The sequence below is a fragment of the Colletotrichum lupini genome, chromosome 2 (genome assembly GCF_023278565.1).
Source record: "Colletotrichum lupini chromosome 2, complete sequence".
Classification (NCBI taxonomy): Eukaryota; Fungi; Ascomycota; class Sordariomycetes; order Glomerellales; family Glomerellaceae; genus Colletotrichum; species Colletotrichum lupini.
The window spans coordinates 5430282-5449623 of record NC_064675.1 but is presented as its reverse complement, the minus strand read 5'-3'; the positions used below and the strand labels follow the sequence as shown (position 1 = coordinate 5449623).

At 52.5% G+C, this 19342-nt stretch overlaps 5 protein-coding genes and 1 non-coding gene across 6 annotated transcripts; 1 reads left to right on the top strand and 5 right to left on the bottom strand.

The window, feature by feature from the left end:
• Positions 1 to 328: 328 nt before the first annotated feature.
• CLUP02_03969 (uncharacterized protein) lies at positions 329 to 1130 on the bottom strand (the record flags this gene model as incomplete). Its single annotated transcript, XM_049282986.1, has 5 exons — positions 329 to 551; positions 629 to 670; positions 787 to 931; positions 992 to 997; positions 1103 to 1130. The coding sequence occupies 5 exons, from the start codon at positions 1128 to 1130 to the stop codon at positions 329 to 331; spliced, it is 444 nt and encodes a 147-aa protein (XP_049140129.1).
• A 3096-nt stretch (positions 1131 to 4226) lies between these two features.
• On the bottom strand, positions 4227 to 4908 carry CLUP02_03968 (uncharacterized protein; the record flags this gene model as incomplete). The annotated part of the gene is made up of 3 exons (XM_049282985.1): positions 4227 to 4536; positions 4608 to 4788; positions 4848 to 4908. The coding sequence occupies 3 exons, from the start codon at positions 4906 to 4908 to the stop codon at positions 4227 to 4229; spliced, it is 552 nt and encodes a 183-aa protein (XP_049140128.1).
• Positions 4909 to 8816: 3908 nt separating this feature from the next.
• On the top strand, positions 8817 to 9999 carry CLUP02_03967 (uncharacterized protein; the record flags this gene model as incomplete). Its single annotated transcript, XM_049282984.1, has 3 exons — positions 8817 to 9025; positions 9377 to 9436; positions 9501 to 9999. 3 exons carry the CDS (start codon positions 8817 to 8819, stop codon positions 9997 to 9999), a joined length of 768 nt encoding a protein of 255 aa, XP_049140127.1.
• A 3759-nt stretch (positions 10000 to 13758) lies between these two features.
• On the bottom strand, positions 13759 to 13914 carry CLUP02_03966 (uncharacterized protein; the record flags this gene model as incomplete). Its single annotated transcript, XM_049282983.1, has 1 exon — positions 13759 to 13914. One exon carries the CDS (start codon positions 13912 to 13914, stop codon positions 13759 to 13761), a length of 156 nt encoding a protein of 51 aa, XP_049140126.1.
• A 2281-nt stretch (positions 13915 to 16195) lies between these two features.
• Positions 16196 to 18114, bottom strand: CLUP02_03965 (uncharacterized protein; the record flags this gene model as incomplete). Its single annotated transcript, XM_049282982.1, has 4 exons — positions 16196 to 16541; positions 16863 to 17582; positions 17636 to 17731; positions 17873 to 18114. 4 exons carry the CDS (start codon positions 18112 to 18114, stop codon positions 16196 to 16198), a joined length of 1404 nt encoding a protein of 467 aa, XP_049140125.1.
• A 739-nt stretch (positions 18115 to 18853) lies between these two features.
• CLUP02_tRNA046 lies at positions 18854 to 18943 on the bottom strand. Its single transcript has one exon. It is a non-coding gene; the product is annotated as a tRNA-Val (tRNA).
• Positions 18944 to 19342: the final 399 nt, after the last annotated feature.

The following is a 19342-nucleotide window of genomic DNA, read 5'->3' as shown; positions in this document are numbered from 1 at the left end:
AGGTAAGTAGGTAGGTAAGTAAGTAGGTAGGTAAGTAGGTAGGTAAGTAGGTAGGTATAGGCAGCTGGGCTCCGTGGTCGGAGGCAGGAGCGGCCGCAGCCACACTTAGTGGCGGGATATCGGCAGGTGCTGGCAGAATATCATCGCCCGAAAAAAATCCAAGCCCCCCCACGCAGAGCAGAAAAAGGCAGATTAATTGAGTAGCAGCATGGCACGCTCACTGGGGACGCACGCAGAACTTTCGATGCCGTGACAGGCATGCTGTAGAAACTCTCTCGCTCAAGAAGCCCCCGGTTAAGTTCCCTTTGCAGGCAGACGAATGTCAAGTTCAAATCACAGGTCGACACGCAAACGTGCCATCTGGGTAGCCGTAGAGTGCGCCAGCCACCTTGATAATTCTAGACCATGACAGGAACCTGCTCAGAGATAGCCAAACAGTCGGGAATGCAAGAGTCTCAGTGGACGAGGTTGAAATTTTTGTGCGCTTGCGTATCTTGTCACCCCAATCGTTCATGTCGCGGCTCTTGCCGCGCATGCGTCCTCTACTGGAACTGGTAAGTATCTCCCGTCGGTTGATGGCACAATGAGTTGCCAATTGCATTGTGTCTGCGCGTTGCCTTGCACTCACAGCAGCCGCCTATTCACTGACTCCGACATGCCCCCGAGGAAACTCAAGATGTGATATCAGACGTGATATGAGCAGACCTCGACCAACGGTTGTCAGCCACGCCAGTCGAGCCGACGGCGATTCATGATGGGACCTTAGCACATGCATCTTACGCCTACTTTCGAAACCAGTCGGCATTCTTTCGAGAGGGAAAAAAAATGTGACGAGATAGTGTTTCTATATTGTCTAATGGCACGCCATCGCCACTCATCATGTGTCGTACAGTTGTAGTACCTAGGCATATGAAGCAAGCGGCAGTTGGTGCTCGAACAGCTCACATCACATCACACCCCGCATTCCTGAGGTGATCAGGGTTCTACCTACCACCGACTGTTAGCAGCACGAACAGAAGCAAGAAAAATTGATCAGCATATCTGGTTCCGGCCGTTTCGAACTTACGAATGTGATGGAACCTACATACACGCCATTACGGACCATCGTGCCATCCTTTCACCGTTTCCATGTGTCACAGTCACCGTCCTCTAGCTCGGCCACCAAGAAAAAGAACGTTTTGTTTGGGGCCTCTCGGATCTAGCAGTAGACTGGGGGATCGCCATATAGCGGTCATTTGGACTGGGGACCGGGGACTGGGGGGAAAGAGAGAGATGCTTAAGCCCACGGCGGCCGGCGTAGGGTGCATTAGGCTATTGACATAATACTTACCATAGTACTCCGTACCAACGGACTAAAAGGTACCTATTCGAGAGACTTTGTAGACTGAGTGTCAATCGTTCATCCGGCACTGTTTATTAGTTTGCTTGTATTAATGCAGACGATGCTCGACGGCTTTGACGGATGCTGTTCCCTTGGGCGGAGAACAGTTACGATTGATGTGGGCTTTCCGGTGACTTTCTACGTTGCATACCTTCGGATACTCCACGGGCCTAGTCTTCCGGTGTTCCATCGAAACCAGAAAGGTTGATCTGTTCTCTCAATGTCGAGATTGAACATTACAATTACCCTCTGCATAGGGACCCTCTTACGCGGCGACAGATGGCATGAGGAAACTCACGATGTATGGATAGATAGTTTGACAAGACATAGAGAGTACCAGCATGCCTGTAGGCTATATCAAGCGCTAGCTGCTCAACCATGTCTCCTGCCCCATAACTCCTTTGCAGTAACAAACTCACTCCAGTTACAGAGACACGGAACTGGCCAGTAGCTTGGCATCTTTGTGGGAACGGGGGAGAAATGCAGATGAAAATTTTCCGTCGGCTGCCCTCTCCGATGCCCGATGGGTTGGGATCCCCGCAACGACCCAAGGGGAAAGGAGACAGAAATGTTGCATCAATAATACATCGTTACGGTGAACCAGAGAAGAAACCGGGGGAAGAATCTTTCTTCCTCTGACCAAACGTGATGGAAACACGTGTTCTGTGACGGACGGGAAGAAACGTCGTTCATGTCAAGTTCCCACCGTCTCAACGTGGATGAAGCAGCCACTGTGGTAGGTGGTTTGCGGCCTACCTTGGACAGTTGGATCCGTCCTAGACTTGACTAACAAGGCAAGGTAAAGGCCGGGTTGGGGAAAAGGCCCACCCACCGGTGTACGGGTACAAGTGTGCGTGTGTGTGACTCTGGAAAGTGAAGAGACTGCTGAGCGGAAGCCCTTGCAGAGAACGGAGCCGGGACGAAGGGAAACGAGTGGATATTCTGTCAATGGGGCTCCGGGCTGTGTCGTCCTTGCAGTTTGCCCACTGAATTCTTTCTCATGGGGATTAAGTTTTTCTCGACTTGTTTCTGATGTGCCAGGGGTGGTTGCGAGGTGGTGAGGTCTGGAATCTCTGGAATCCTGAAATTTCTGCTCATTTCCACAATTTCTGATCGTCTTCCCTGCGTCGAGTCCGTCTTTGTCATTGTATTTTGTTGTTACCGGGAAGGGATGATAAGCAATATCTTTCGTACTCTGTGAGTCTGTGGAGGTGAAGCGAGTGAAAAAGGGAGACAAAAAACCGGAGCATGTTGCTTTGCGACGGGCGGCGGCGCGGCTGGCCGGAGAGGTTCCACGGGTCCACGGGCATGGCTCCACGGGTCACTGTTTTGCAGGACGTGAAAGAAAGGGAGCGGGTGGGACGGACGACGCCATCAACCCATACCCAAGGTACAAGGCACCGGACCGCCTCAAGCTCGCAGCGCCGTTCGGGAGCATGACGCCTCCAGGGGACTCGGAGCACCTCTTTGCCATTCAGCCGCTCTACCCCCAAGAGCTAAAATGTGCTCATTGTTGTTATGTGAGGTGGTTTCCTGTGGATACGGGTACCGGTACTCCACCGAAAGTCAAGCCGGCTTGTGATGAGTCGATGACTGACTCCTTGAGTCGCACAGTCGTTGTTGAAGTCTCTGAGCCGCTGAGCCTCTGGCGACGGGACGTGGGGCTCTCGAGGATGTGGGTTAGAGGCCTACGGATACTGTAGTGCCTTAGTTCCCTCCCTCAGAGTAACAGTTGCGCCTTTCAGTGGAGTTTGTTTCGAACTTTGTACGGCCTCTTGGTAACCCTGATGTGGCTTTTTTACTCGATTTTCTTAGGGCCCATTCGGGGGGGAAACGTGCTCAGGGCTGTGGATGAGGTGATGTGAAAACGTTGTATGAATCACGAAATACCGGGGCCGGGGGGATGGAGGCTTTGGAGGCTCCTCCGTCGCAGCCGCGCAAAGCCCACAGCTAGCAGACAGCAGACGTCTGAGTCTCGGCTGCTCTTACTGCGTGCGTAGCAACCTCGTGGGAACTGGGAATGGCCCACTCGATCCGACTCGAACGATTTGCTAGACTTCAACTCGAGCCGTGGCGGGTCGCTGACAGAGAACCAAAGTTGTTTCGGTCATCAGTGTCCCCGTCGTCTGTTGTTCCCCAGCATGTTGTGCCCTTTGAGGAAAATTGCAACATCCGCTGATCAAAGGGGACGTGCCGAAAGTGAGAAAACCGGGTATTGCATTGCGGCGGCCTCTGGAGTCTGCTCCCGTGCTGCATTGCATTATGTTTGTTCTTTGCCGAGAGACAGCTGTGGCATGTGCTCACTAATCTCAGTCTGGTAGTCTGGACTCACCGGAGACGTGTCCAATTTCTCAAAATCAAGGAACGGGAGAAACAAACACGATGGCGGTGCAGATGCGAGTAGAAAGGCAAGACGAGGAAATACCTCATTGGCCATCCCCGATGTAGAAGCTGGCTAAGAAGTGCCGTACCAGAAACACGTTGACTATGGTATCGTACGCTGTTAGTCAATACAGTCCACGTACACCTACTGTTCGGTATTCGCAGACGGGCATCCACCAAATCGGCGTACCTATCTGTGAGTTTGTTGCCGCTGCAAGGTACTTGGACCCTCGTCGTGACGGCGTGTCTTGTTTCGCTGGTCATGCAGTCGAAGCTCTCCATAATACGGGGTACGCAGCGAGGCACGTTGCATACAGCAGAGCGAGCCGACTGGCTGCCCTTTGGAATTGTAAAGTTGTAGTGTTCATGCGTATGGAGCCCAGAAACCATCAGATCGTGATCGCTTCACTGGCTCAGAGAAAAAGTCTCTGTTTCACGGGTGTCCCTTTCTGATGTTCTTCTTTTAGTGGCGGCTCTGTATCCTTCTTCCCGCTTTTTCGTGTTCCCGCAGGAAGTTCCGTTCTCCACGCGCATCAAGTGCTTGTTTCTTTCGTCCAAGGACTTTGGACGGCCCGGCGTGTGATGTACCTCTTGGCTCGATCTGACGTGCAACGGTACATTGCGTGTCTGAGGTAGCCCGCACCGAGGCCGTAGAGGTTTCGAGCGGCCGCTGCATGAGCCTACGCGATATACTCTCCACGAGCATGTTTCTTGCCTGTTCCCTGGACGATTCCTTACATAAGGCGGAATGGTTGGTTGTACGTCGATGCCATCTTGAACTTATTAGCTAACAAGGCGTCGTTATGATGCAATTTTGGCACCGCAGTGTATATCAGGTACAGACGGACGCAACAGAATAGGATGCTCAAATAATGGCTTCAGCACATGAGCAAGGGCTCTAGAGTCAAGGCCCAGGACGGCATGAAAGAGGCACCGGGGCCGATGGGGTGAGCTGATGACAGAATGGCGAAAATGATGCATCGCCGTGGCTCGACGACAACTGAGCCCCCTCGTTCGCGTCAGACCTGGCTCTTGTTAGTCCTCACATGGCCAGTCACCTGGTCACACCTCACATCGCTCGCACCTTGTCCTCGGCTTCCAATAGGCGAAGCAGGCAGCTTGCAGCCTGTGTACCATCTTGTCATCCTGTGTCCAACAGGTAAGTACTGTAGTGTAGGTACTCCGTGCAGAGGTGCAGAACAGAACACCAAGGCCGCCCAGTCCCCTTGTCGATCGTCTCAGAAAGGGTCCTATGGTCCAGTGATGTTGTGGTGGTGCCTCTAGGAGTGTACTCCGGTAGGTGTTGGGATGCCCTCCTTGCAGCTATACCTGGCATTCTGGCATTCTACATAGTTTCCATCATGTAATGGTGGATGCTTGGCCACCATCCAAACACACCCAAGTACTCCAAGGACGGCATCCGGTAGATTCGTAATTGCAGCCACGAATTCACCATTCACCGTTCACCGCTGCTGTTTTGGAAAGTGTAGGTACCTTGGGAATACTCTAGTAGATACGTACTTAGGTACTCACGTAAGGTACTCCGCACTGCACGTGTGATGCCTTACATAATTCAAGCCCGAGAACGTCGAGAAGGAAGGAATGAATGTACGTAAAGGAAAGTACGAAGGGAAGTGCCTACCTTACATTGCGAAGCACCCTTGGGTACAAGGCGACGCGGGCAGGTTGGCACTGAGGTCAGGTAGACACGGCAGGCAGGGCAGGTACTGAGGAACTTTGGCTTCATCCCCAGACTTCTCTCTCGGCAGCATCGTGCATCAACCTCTGCTTCTCTTTGGACTTCCCCATATTTGCACTATTAAAAGCCCTGCTTGGTCTTTGGCGGCTTTGCCCTGGTCCGCACATCCCCCTCGTCTCGCTAAGTAGTGTAGTCTCTCCTGACCACAAACTGCGTACTTCGTACCCACCAGCGTCCACGCACGCAACGAGCTCTTCTGACTTCTCAACTTCTCACAGACCGACGACAAGGGTCCCGGGTTACCCTTCTGGGTACGAGTGAGCCGCCCGCAGAGAGGGATTCAGACAGGCTTCCCCTGTCCATCGCAGGCCTGCAATCCTCCCCACTGTGAGGTGCAAAGTGCAGATACTGAAGCCTGGTTTCTTTGATGCCATAATCCCCGTGACTACGAGAAGGCAACGGCGATATAAACCTCGGACCCCGATCTGGAATCTCGATCTGAAAAGAAAGGCAATTTTTCCTTCGCTAGCGAACCCGTTTTCTCAACCACGTCAATAAGTCGGTGAAGAATTTAAGAAAAAAAAACCCCCCGACCAGCGGCTAGACAAGAAACGAAGACGGGGGGACGGAGAAAAAAAAAATATTGCGCAAGAAGACATTTTCCAAAGGAATTCCATACCATATTAGCTCGGGATACGAAAAAAGACACGGCTGCATACACATTACACACAGACTACAAAGAACGACATTTTATTCTCCGGTCTCATACGCAAGAGCCAACCCGCCAGTCCTCATACAGAAGCAGCGGCTATTCAGCAAGAGGCCAGAGAGCTCATTTCTAGCCTTGCAGCCCTTGCTTCCCACCGCTTCGTTTGGACACAAGCAGATCAAGACCCTCACGCCATACCCTTCTTAGCACGAGAGGGTTCATCAGGGTGTCTGGTCTCCGGTCGTCGTTACTACTCGGTACACCTGTAACCACACACAATTACAAGCTACAGCACCCATACCCGTACGGTTTGGGTGGCATTCTCGCTGCTGTCATCGGCAGAGTTGAGACGACGGACGAATCGGCGGCGCTTGATCCATCTCATAAGCTGGAGGTCCGTCCGCACCACAACATCTCCGCTTTCGGCGAGCCCAAGGCCCTGCCTGTCCTTGCGTCAATCCGAGGTACCTTGCGTCTTTGCGGCTTGTCTGGGTACCGGGTTGGAAAATTTACAGAGGGTACGGATAGACAAGGGGGGGGAGAGAGAGAGAAAAAGGATATCCATACATCAACTTGCAAGGGAGTGACAAGTAAGGACGGCAACGGAAAGAGTCACACTCGATCGGGCTCCATTCATTCAACAAGAGAAGAGCCATTGAACACTATTCGAAGAGTCAAACCAACCGTCTGCGGGACTACATATATTTCTCGGCTCCAATTCTGTCCCGCTTCCAGGAGCCTCATCTGTCGCCAACTGCTCTCTTTCTTTTTCCTCGCCTTGACATTTCCTCGGCAATCTCGTCTTTGACTGAGTGATCACTACGTCAGTCTGGCTCTATTTCGTCTCAATCCACTTGAGGATCCGTCGTCCCTTCTATCGAGCACCTAGAAAGGGCGGACTACCTCACACTCACACACCTGCTGCTCGGCTTTCGCCTTGCTGATACACAAATCGCATCTCTCTTTCGCAAATTCCCACTCCCGAACGGAAGACGGACAACGGGCCAATTTGGAGCTAGCCAGCGCTGGTCCCCGCACTCGCTCTCGACTCTGGCGTCATCGTGCTTCCTAGGAGCTGTTTAATTAATTCCTCGAGAGATCGAGGCCGCAGCAAACATTTTGCTGCACCTAGCAGAGTACCTCCTAGTTCCGACTGTACCTAGACTTGACCTGCAGACCCCGGTTATCCCTGGAGCGAGAAACAAACCCACGCTGGTACAAGTCAACCCCGGTCTCTCACTCTCCATCACTCTACACTAAGCCTGGAGACTCAACCCGCGCACACCTCTCTGTCACTGAGTCTGAGTCTCTCACACCATCCACCTCGCCGGGTCTCACCAAAGATACCTACCTAGCACGGTAATAGCAACCGTCAGCGCAGGTACTCTTCTCAGTCTCTCCTCAGCCGAGCTAGCCCTCTCAAAAAAACACATCCGGCCAATCCTTCCTGCAAGCTTGCAGCACCACATCAGGCCTGCTTGGACTGGCGGCACGCTTCTTTTATTCCCTTGACCTCCCATCCCATCTTGTCCTATCCCGTCCTGCCTTGGACACACCTCTCTTCTCTCTCTCAGTGTCTCTCATTCCTAGACTTGTCTCTTGCATTAAAAACTTCCGACTGGCCTGATAGGAGGAACACGGGCTCTCTCTTTCAAGTTTTCATCTGGAGCATTGTATCAGTCACGGCCACGGCGACGGTCACGGCCACAAACCCGCACCACAACCCATCCATCAGCCATCCATCGCCCACGGGCAATCCATCACTTATCAGCTCTCGGCCAAATATACATACATATCCACTCCCACACCCCCCAGCCAAACCCGCCGCTATCTTTCAATCCATCACCAAGACGCCTTAGCTACTAGAAATAAGGCATACCACATCAGGCGTCCCCTGCGCATTGCGATAGCTCGAGACCCTTCTTAATCCTCCCAGCACCCGCTCTGACCTGCGGGGGAAGACCAACGACCGGAGAAGAAGAAAAAATCTCTTCAGCGGGCGGACAAGACACACGGAGTCACAGCCGACGACCACCACTCTAACCTACCTTACCACCACTACCTACCTTACCTGTTCGTTCACTCAGCCCAGGGCTTCGAATTTGCCACTCGGAACGCGTGAAAGCAGGGACCAATTTCCTGCATTCCCATACAAGGCCACCAACAGGCAGTCTAGATTCACATCTCACCGATTGTTGCGAAAAATTTTCACTGTTGCAGAAGAAAAGGGTTCGGAAATCTTCTTCCCTCGTCCGACGCTGCTTCACCCATCGCCTCTGCCAAACCCGACGGCCGAGACAGGACGGACGTTCGCAACTGCAGTGGCACTACACGCTGTTGTTCGTCAATCATCGCTTCTTGGGGGAATAGAACGGCGCTACCCCTCCACCAAACCCGCCCATTCCCCGCTTATCTGGTCCCGCCGTCCATCCGCCGATACAGGCACCACAACACAGCCAACTGAGACTGAGGACTCGGAAACTAACTGTGAGCGTGAGCTGCGAGAGTCTGAGCGATAGACTACAAGAAGAACCCCTGCCAACCTCGTCGCATCGTTGGCTTGTTGTTTTCTTCTCTCGATCTTCCCCTTCCTCAGATCCCTTTCTCTCAGTCGTACATACATACGCCAAGAGAAAGACTTCACAATGCATCACAGCCGCAGAAAGTCGGGCAACACCTCCATGACGGAGAAGACTGTCACAGCTACCGATCCCTCCCGCTACGGCAAGCGTCCTTCAACTCTCACCAGACGCCAAACTCCCCAGAAGTTGGGCAAGAACCCCAGAGACCGGGAACGGGAACGGGAACAGCAAGACTCGTGGGACGATGAACGGGAGAGTTTCCCTCAGTTCTGGTAAGTTTCCTGCCACAGTTTTTGGTCTTTTCTTCTTCACTGTTCACATCTGTCGTGTCTCCCTCACTCTCATTCCCACTCTCACTCCCCGATCTGGACATGAGTGCTTCCTCAACGCCGCCATGTTCTGGATTGTCAACCCCGCAACAAGCTGTCTTGCAACATTGTCCGTCATCCAATCTTTGTTGCAGATTGTCATCCCGTTCGGGAGGTCTGCAGTGTCACGATGGACGCCCACTGTAGTGCGCGTTGCTATTCTTCCGATGGGTGTCTACGCACTCAAGTTCCCGTTCGAGCCATTGTTCCCACCCTATTGACCGAACAATTCGCTGACTGGGCCGTGTGATCTAGCATGACTTGCGAAAAGCAATTCGTACCTCAAGATGACAGGTTCCTGTACTGCTCAGAATCGTAAGCTGCCACTTCCAAGTGAATGTCCCTGAGCGGAAGGAGTGACTTTACTGACACTACGCAGATGCCGCAAGCATGATCAACAAACTGCATCAACTGGCAGGACTATGAGCCAACCGCACATGGGCAACTACCCTTTCTACGCCGCATGCAACCCCGAGCCCAGAGACATAGTTCCTCGTGCGTCCCCCTCAAGGCCGAACTCGATGCACTTCTCGCCGCCCACGACACCAGGTGCCACCTCCGGCGCGCAATACTCGTCCGCCATCTCCGCGTTGAGGTCACTCAGCATCCGACCCCCAAGCCCGCCGTCCCCCACATCGTCGCACGCCAGCATCTGGCCATTTACCAAGAGCAGCACCAACAGCCCCAGCACTTCGTACAACCGCGGCAGCAACAGCTTTTTCCCGGCCACGTACGACGGAGGCTACGCAGCGAATGGCTACGCCTACAACTACAGCTCCAGCGGTATGGACCGGCCGCTACCGACACGGAGACCCACTGGGCCGGGCTACTCAAGGCCGAAAAGCATCGAGTTGGTGACGCCCATGGTCGGTCGCTAACACCGTCAGACGGGGACTGTGTCAGGAGGCTGCATCACCATTCAACTGGTTCAGCCACCCATTACACAACCGCACGGGGAGGACTGACACCTCGTCACCCCACGGGAATGACGGTGTGTGTGCGCTCAGCGGGTTCGATGGGTCTTCCCTCTCGTACTCGCCTGTATAACCCCAGCCCCAGAGCGCGGGGTTAGCGTCGATTTCGAACACCGGAAAACGCGGGGGCAACCACGGAGGTAATGAGCCGGCAAGGGGATATGATCCATCTCTAGCTTTCTCTCTCAGAGTGGCCTTCCGGGTGTCACCTTTCCGACTCATCCGCACACCTCATTCACCAGCCTTTACCTCCTCTGCTGCCCCCCGCAAATCAACCCCACGAAAAATGAGGCATGGCATCTCGGCAGAGAGACTAGCACTGCGCCTTGTGGGGGCTTCATTTGCGCATTTACGATTGTTTTTTGGCACTGCGAAACGCCATGGCTTCGGTCATGTGAGGGAGGGGAAATTCGGGCAGGATCACAAAAAAGTTGGGGGTTGCATTGACATGGGGCATGGGCATTAATGGGCATTTGGTAAAGCGATTTGGGGATGGTTAATCCTGTCTTGGTTTTGCAGCGGAACCCGTTTGGTTCACCCACGCCTTACCCAACGAAAGCACACGGAGGTTTCTACGAGATACTCCGTGTTGCGGGTTTGGAAGGTAGTTCCTGACGGGGGTTTACTGTTGTTGTTTTCATCATCTGTTGTCACAACTCTCTGTTTGGGCAACATTATCATCTCACATGACGGGTTCTTCAAAGGCCATCTGAGCATACATAGAAGGACAAAGTATCTACGGAAATCGGGAATAGCTAGCTAGCATCAAGGGCATCACGGATCTAGTATTCGGGCGCGCATTTCACATACTCTTTTTCAACCCAGAGGAGGTACATGGCGGATACAGTACTCCCCCTCCTCTCAATGGGAACAATATCATATTCTTTCTGAAAATACCACTTAGCATCAATGTGTAGCCAGCGGGTTATTCGACCGATGAATTGAATCAATCATGTATACTTGACATATCGCAACTGTGTGAGAAATCGCGTCGAGCTGACTGTCAATCGATCGGCACCGCCGAGTTCAATGACGGAAAGCCGAGGTGAATAGGATGGGGCACCTCGGAGATGGGGGAAGAATGAGCAAGGTAAGGACCCCAATCGTCCGATCCACAGACGCCAGACCTCTTTGGACCTCACGATATGCAATGTTGCTCCCCCAGACGTAGCACGTCGATCACTGGTTCTTTTTTGACTGCATGGTGCGGTCTTCCCCGGATCGTGAAGTGGACGGGCGGGGCCTGGCGATGTGCGACACTGACTCGAGGAGCCGGGAGTCGGGGAGTTTGCCAGCGTATCACTCTATCAGTCCAGGTGAAGCGGGCGAGTTGGGGACAGACAGGAAAGAGAGACGCGCTCGACGCGAGACTTGGGAGGTGTGACGACAGAGGGAATCGGATTCCCGCGGATGGACAAGTCTAGGAATGCCGTGATAAGAGGAACGACTTGTGTGATTGGGGAGATGTTCTGTCTCTTGCCTGCCTTGCCTTGCGCCTCGCCTTGCCTTGCTTCCTTCTCCCCCGCGGGGGGTCAGTTTGGGCGGCTTTCGGCAGGCAGAGTGCAGACTGAGGTACTTGCTCAATGCTGTTTGGCTGTGCAGGTCACGGATAATGATATACAGGATGTTGGTCTGGAACCTCAAATCAATGTACACACATATCCCATTGGCCGTCTGTCCATGGTGTGCCATTTAATATCGAGATCCTGCTGTAACCCATCATTGTCAAGGGAGGACGATCTTGCTGTGCCGCTTCGCTTGTGGTTTTCTTTCGCTGACTTGAGTCTAGACCTTTTTTTTCGAGGTCGGGTTTATGGTTTACGGGTGCAAGTGAAGGATTCTGTTGATTACTGTATGTTACACAAGCGCTTGGGGATGTCAAGCGAGTGAGAGCGAAGGAGTAGATGACTTTGTCAGCAATTGATCCCTGGGTTCGATTTTGTCCGTCCAGTAATAGTGCGGCCGTTCAAGTTCACTGGTCTTTTCAAGGTATTCATATTCCCTTCTTACCATCCTCCTGGATAAGACCGTTGAATTAAGTCCCATTCCGTGTCATTTTCGCGTTCCAGGCTTTTGTTTTCCCGGCGCGCGCGGGAGAATTACGGCAGTGGGCTAGCGGCTGATAGAATATGCGCTGAGTGGGGGTGTTTCTTCATCTTGGGTTTTGGTCTCCATGGATCGTGACATTCCGGCAGGGCGCCAGCATCACTTCGGTTCGAATGGGGCCGAGGCTAGTGATGCTTGGTCGAGGCCGGGGCATTTGATGACGTTGGCGGGGATTGTGTACGTGCCAACGTGGGCGGGCAGGTATATTCTCGGCAGTGGGAGTTCTTGGGGTTCTAGGGGGTTCTATCACAGAGACATGACATTTTTGGAGTGGCTGTCTCGTTCACGATATTTGATTCGATGATGGATCAAAGTGAGGCTGTTGTTCTCTTCCGAGTCATGTGCTTAGGCTCGTGATGGGGGGGACTTCGTCTTGTGAGACGGTGGTGATGGAAAGGTGTGAATGGGTATCGTAATGGAGGTTGAATGGGTGAGCGATGACGGATGGTCTGGGAACGAGTCGAGGTCTCGTGATAGAGGCCGATGATGGCGGAGCTTTGAAGGAGGTGGGGGGGAGTAAGGTAAGGTAGCTAGGCCACCGTCTTGACCCGGAGAAATATGCGACGACGACGGTGACGAACGAATGGGTAGTCGACGATGGTCCCAAGTGATCGGAGCGAAAGGGCGAGGGACCAAAGCAAGGGCGGTGAGCTTAACGCAGGTTCCAGTATTCCGTACGCTGTGAAATGATGTGTGTGAGACTATGTGTGTGTGTGTGTGAGTGTGTGTGTGATGCCGGATTCCGGGACTAGTATCACGCAAGTCAGGCACGTAATGTAGGTACGGTGCGGCGGAATGCTCCAAGGTGGGAACACTTTTTTTCATCTTCTTCTCCATTGAGGTGAGGTGAGAGAAGGTGTGTGTAGGTGTACGTAGGTGTGAGTGGGTGAAAGGAGTGTGATGAGTGAGTGAGTGAGTGGTCTTGGTTCGGGGCTGGGGCTGGGCAAAGGTGAGCATGATCGGGTCAGGATACGGGGTGTTCGAGGTGAACCTGACCGATGAGTGGTGGTGGTGGTGGTGAGGATGCGGCGGCTGAAGCGCACTTGACGCCGCGGCCGCGTGAGCGATGATGGTAGCGCGTATTCCGTAGAGGGGGGTCTTGTGCTAGTGTGATGAGATGGATTAGATTGTGCGTGATTGTGTGAGATGACGTGAGGCGCGGGGCACTTTGAGTCGTGTTTGTGAAGTGCGTTCCATTGTGTTCCTGCTTAGGCACCCAAGTAAGTCAGGCAAGTAAAGTACCTACCTTTCAGGTTATCTGGCTGGGTGTTGTTCGGGCAGATTTGCCCAGTCAGCACGATGTTCTTAGTGGATGGGCTAAGGTGCAAGTGGTGGTTTTCCCTTGGTGCTGTGTAAGTAGATAAGATTACTTTAGTAGGTTCTCTCGGTGATAGGTGGGATAGGTGGGATAGGAAAGGACTGGCGTGGTTGGTCTATGTCTGTAACTAGCTGCGGGATGTTATAGATGCGAGATAGGGTAGTCTCGGTTTATCGTATAGTACGACGCGACTGTACCGGCATTCCTATACCATAAGGTAGGTAGGTGGGTAGGTAGACTTATTGGAGGGGCTGGAAAGCGGAAAGGCAACTCGAGCAAATGATACCGGCAATTTGAAATACGTGTCGCAAGGTGTTGCCATTCGGGAGGGGGGAACAATAGAACCAACTCTCGGGATGTGATGGGCCTGTCGGGGTATGATTACAGAGTCTCATTTCGGGATCTGGTCCTCGACGATACCACCATGTTACGGCCTGCCTGCCATGCACTTGCGGCACACTCGCCTGACTCTTTCGGCCGGCTCTGCAGGTTTGCCGCGATTTTTGGAAGGTGTTGCTTCTCCCTGGGCGAGGGGGGAAGATCGGCCGGGTGTGGAGAAAAAAGGACAAATGTCGGCGATGCCGGTGTTGTTCGGGGTGGAGTCCGGGTCCCCGGTCTTTCTCTCTTCCTCTCTCGGCGGTCCGGGGGGATGGAGGGTGGGGGTCGTTTTTCTCTCTCCTCTCCCACGAGTCTGGGTGTGACCATCCGATGCTGGAGACTGACTCTCATCCTTGTTCGAGCGCTACCACCTATCGCGATGAAATATCGGGAAGGTTATATTGACGGCGGTGTTATCGTCGCTGATTCTATGGAATGGGGGTTTGGACTTTTCCCATCCAGCGCTCTTTCCGAGAAGCGTCAATGTCGTGCATGAGTGCAGGGTGGCTTTCTAGGTGGACCGATGATCGCTCTGCTCCTTTCTTAATCATGTTTTTGTGGGCGAGAGAAGGGCCATTGACACCGATCGTCGAGATAGCGCCTCCAGGGTAAAGACTAAAGACTACATATGAGGGTCGCATCGGAGTAAACTCCGATTTTCTCATCCGCCCGCCCTTCGCGGATGCCCGATGCCGTCGTAGCGTTGAGGCAGAGACCCTCAAGTCTCTGCGGTCGTCTCCCAATCTCGATTCAGGCACGGCGTATTGCTGATTATCGCGCGGCTGGACGTGTACATGACACGTCAGAGTTGCTCATGATAGAGTTGTTCGTCCCCAACTCTGGCGCTATGTACTTTTCAGTTGTTTAGTACCTGTCTATGGCGCCGGTCTCATTCATAGTTTCGTCTAATGCATTCTTCCATGTAGCATTTGGTTGACAACTACCGATTGAACAATATCATAGCCGTAGCTGTGCACAAAAAGTTCACGATCGACTGGAAATGATGATGACTCTTCGCGTTGTAGAGCATTCATAGAGCCAAGATGTTTCATTGACAAACTTATCAATCTAAGGATCTGACGGGTTCGTACATGTCCACCGTAGTCCGTCCTTCAAAGGCCATGCTTCGAATAGCCCGAATATTGTGCACGCAAGCCCATGAAGCAGTCGGAGGGATCTCAGTATCGCGACATCTAACATCTACCAGCGTCTGCTCAGCCCGAGAATCGCCTCTTCATCCACTGCCGGATCGTTTTTTTCTTTTTTTACTTTTTGAGCCTTATTCTATGTGGTCCATACTGCCTCAGAGGGTATTCCAGGCAGTCAGCCAGCGGACGTTGGGCTCTAGCCGCACAAAGACGTAGATCCGTCTCCTTGCCAAATCAACAGTGGTCGAACAACGCATAGTTGTTCGGCAACCTAGCAAGGTGGAAGGAAGCCTTCCTTTTTCATCTTTAGAAATACGTGTCTGTAGTGGTGGTGAACCTTTTACAACTTGATTGCTTTAATGAATTCATGTTTCTTTCCATATTTCGGAGTAGGGAATTCTTTGGTGCTTCCGCTCCCCAGAATATCATGACTGCTGATTTGGACGATGAAGGCAGCCTGTGCTAGGGGCCCTGAACGTACTTTCGCAACATGTTCCTGCAATTCATGTAGGTAGGAGGAGCGTCACTTCGTTTACGGTAAGTACAATGAACGGTCGTTAGGTCATCTTATGCGTTATTCAATACGTGGGACATGTGGGAATTTCTTTCGAGGCTAATGCTATAAGAGTATGGGTCAATCTAGCATTTGCTGAAATGCCCGGCAAATAGATCTGGTGTCATGGTAGTTTTGCCCCTTTTCGAGGAAAGAGTCCTTCGTTGCAGCAACACCACTAAGACCCCAAATCGAGGCAGCATCTTCTGTTCAGGGACATGCCGGCATCCAGCTATCAAATGCAGTGTGTTCGAATGACAATAACAATAACGAGCCAACCTCGCATGTTGATGTTACATTCCCGTATCTGAGGATATGTACGGTTTTATTTCTTTGCTGAACTCGACTGCGACCACATTACTGATTACAAGTAATACCTCCCCCTCGAGGCTCTCCTCCATCAGTGGAGTCCCGATGACTACCGACCTTATTCGCCGGGTCTGAACTATTGAATAGGACCAGTTCGGGCCCTGACATAGATTCGACCATCCTGATCTTCACTTGCTTACCATGCTTCGAAATGTCTTCCGCCCCTCTGAGCTGCTCCCTAGCTTCAGCATCCAGCCCATGCGTCAACCCCGCCGGCGAGCTACCTTCTCAGGCCGGGAGTCGTAGCCTCCTAGTCTCAAGCATCGAGAACAAGCAAAACAGGCACCCACAGAGGAGCGCCCCGAAAGGGGGCGATATAAATGCCCATCGAACACGTATGCGAACCACCGACTCTCTGGTCGTCCCGCGGTGAGGCGCGGTCTGGAGCGAGACGTCTCGCATCCACTTTGTCATCCCGAGGGCGGCGATATCGAACGTGGACGACAGGTTCTGCGATGTGCCGAGGGTCGAGATCACAGAAGGCTGTTCAGGCTCGAGCAGTTCAAAGGTCGGGTAGACGAGCTGCTTCAACGCCAACGAACCAGAGCGTCTCGCAAACTTCTCCACAAAGGCACTAGACACTATCGCCGCGGTGGCTTGGTATACATTGAATCATGGCTCGTCTTCCTGGCCTATCGACGCGACGACGTCGTCGTCGGGCGGTAGGGTGAGCTGTAGATCCGTTCGCCGCATGTCATCCACCGAGTGGAAGTCGAGGGTGTAATTCGACATTTTGTTGTACACCCTGATCTTTTCCGCAGTCTTAGGTGACGAAGATAAGGCGTAAGAGAAAGAGTCGAGGTTTCGAATCGAGTATGAGATGAGTACCTCTTCCTTCAGGATGCCCTATGTGACGGTCGAGCGGTAGACATTTGTGCAGAACGACAAGGCACACTCGAGAGCGCCGGCTCCAGGGGCTTTCTCCTTTCCTCCCGCGGCGTTCATCTTCGCTTTCATCATGGCGCAGGAGACGATCAGAGCCTTCTTGTCCTGGAAGGAGATCGTGTCCCTAGGTTGCGTCGTGGTCTGGGCCGTGAGCTCGACCTGCTGCCCGCTACCGTCATCAAAGTTGGATATGTTCAAATTCATTGCCGGCAGCTCAAACTTGGTGTAAGAAAACTTATCGCTCGTGTTCAGTCTCGCATTCTGCATCGACCAGGGCACCGTGAGAGCCTTGTTCGAAGCGTCAGCGATGCCCGTGGACTTCACAAAGTGGCTGGAAATGTCGTTACAAGCGCTGCACACCGCCAACGAGGCACACGGGGCCCAGGTGCAGTTCCTCGTCGCGCAGGTGAAGAAGGGCTGCTGGCTGCTGGGGATGCTGAGATTGTTGAACCCCGTCCAGATGGCGGAGAGCGAGCCAAGGTCGTATTCGAGAAACATTGGTTCCACGTATACGGCAGTGTATGGCTCCGGCATTTGGATCGACTGTAGAGGTGTGTTGCCGCTGAACCCTGCCTTGCCGACGTCGAGTTTCTTTGTCGTGCCGATGGAGGCGATGGCGTCCACCTCTGATGAGTCGACTTCCTTCTCGTAGAATTCGACGACAGCCTGGACAAATGGTTCGAATCCGAGCAGGACGACGGTTGCCAGGGCACCAAGGGACACCCAGTGCCTAGGACATAACGTTTGTCTGAACTATATCACACGTAGAGGGAATCGACCTACCTGCGTTTGATGTGCCACAGAAGCCGGGCGCTTCCCAAGGGGCCGCGCCCTGCTTCCTCGAACCGATCATAAATGATCATGTAATCGTTCTTGCGCCTGAACAGGTTCTATTTTCCTTGACTCAAGCAGACGCCAACGCCGAATGCCAGACTGACTCTAGACACCGTGCCCAAGATGGAGATAATTGTGTTGAACGTGAAGAAGAACGCCCATTTTGATAGTGGTTTCCCATCATACGCTGATAGAAGGGCGGTGGCCGTGACTAGAGCCGCAATACTGAGAACGAGTGCCCATATCTCCAGCGTCCAACTGTACTCGCTGGTGGCTACCTTGGATTTCTTTGGCTTGGCTCTGTTGGAGGTGAGGCTTGTAGTTTCTGTTGTAGACTCGTCGATGGGCTTGGTGTTCGAGGCCGAGTATGCGGTTTGGGACTGGTGTAAAGGCTGACTGTGTACATTAACTGTGTATTCGGGTGCCATTGAGGTATTTGCGACATTATTGAGGGGCTTTCGTGGTATATACATGATTTTTCCTGTACTTGCGGGTGATGCGAAGAGTTTCAGCAGAGACGAGAGAGGCGTCACATTCGCAGGTATCGGTTCTTCGTCTAATCGCAAGCTGATATGGCTATATAAACACTCCTCTCGAGGCGAAGGAGTATAGCTATAGTGGAAATACAAGTACCTATGTAGCGGTTCAGAGACGGAACGCTGTCAGCATGGCGATGCATTTCTGGCGACACAGCAGGCATAGCCCATTTTCCATGCCTCGACCAGACAAACCACGAGTATCGGGGATGGAAATCTGGGCTTTGCTTTCATTGGCCGCCTGTTGCTTCCATCCATCTCCAGTCCTGCAGGTCTTGAATGTATGATGTTGTAGGATGACAACACCGAAATGTGATTGGGCCTCGCCAAAGAGTTGATGACCGCAGGCTGCAACAAGACGGCACAATTGCTTCGAGTTGTCTGGTGGTTATTTTAGGGTGCAGCAGCTGAAGTCGTTTGGCCTATAAGGCCACAAATCAAGTTCACGACCAGTCGTGGTGCCAGGGCGACGTTGACGCATAGTCTTGTGATAAGTATGCTTTGCATGCACGCCCATTCTCATCAGGCTGCGACAGTAGGCATTTATTACACTTGCCAAACCGATTGAAAGGATTCGAATTAGCAAGATAGACATGGAAGCCATTCAAAAAAGCAAAAGGTTAAGTTACTGTGACCGCGGCAGGGTTCGAACCTGCGACCTCCTCGGAGTTCAAGTGTTCACGTTGTGAACGAGGAATCATAACCACTAGAACACACAGCCGGATTTGTTAAATATTGCCGCCGGATGAGAACTCTAGTATCGCTAGTGTCGCCTCTGCAGCGAAATCCAGTTGGTCCAGATACAGAGGGCTTCGCGTAACATCGAAAAGATCTCGGAAAAGCTGTCATCATCGTAAAAGTCTGATGCTCTGTTTCAGTTTCAGAAAAGGAATGGTTTTCTGTTCTTCCTGTATTACCTCTAAGGCTTGAGTTTGGGATTGAATTTGGGCTAAGACGGGACTGAAGTATCGGCTTAACATATCCTGTGGACGTTCATGCGAATTTTCCCTCGCCGATCGAGGAAATGACATTGTAATGAGATGTAAATTGCAAGTCCGGTTTCAAGAAACAGGCGATCGAATGGGCCATCTAAATTGACTGGATTCAAGTTGTGTCAACT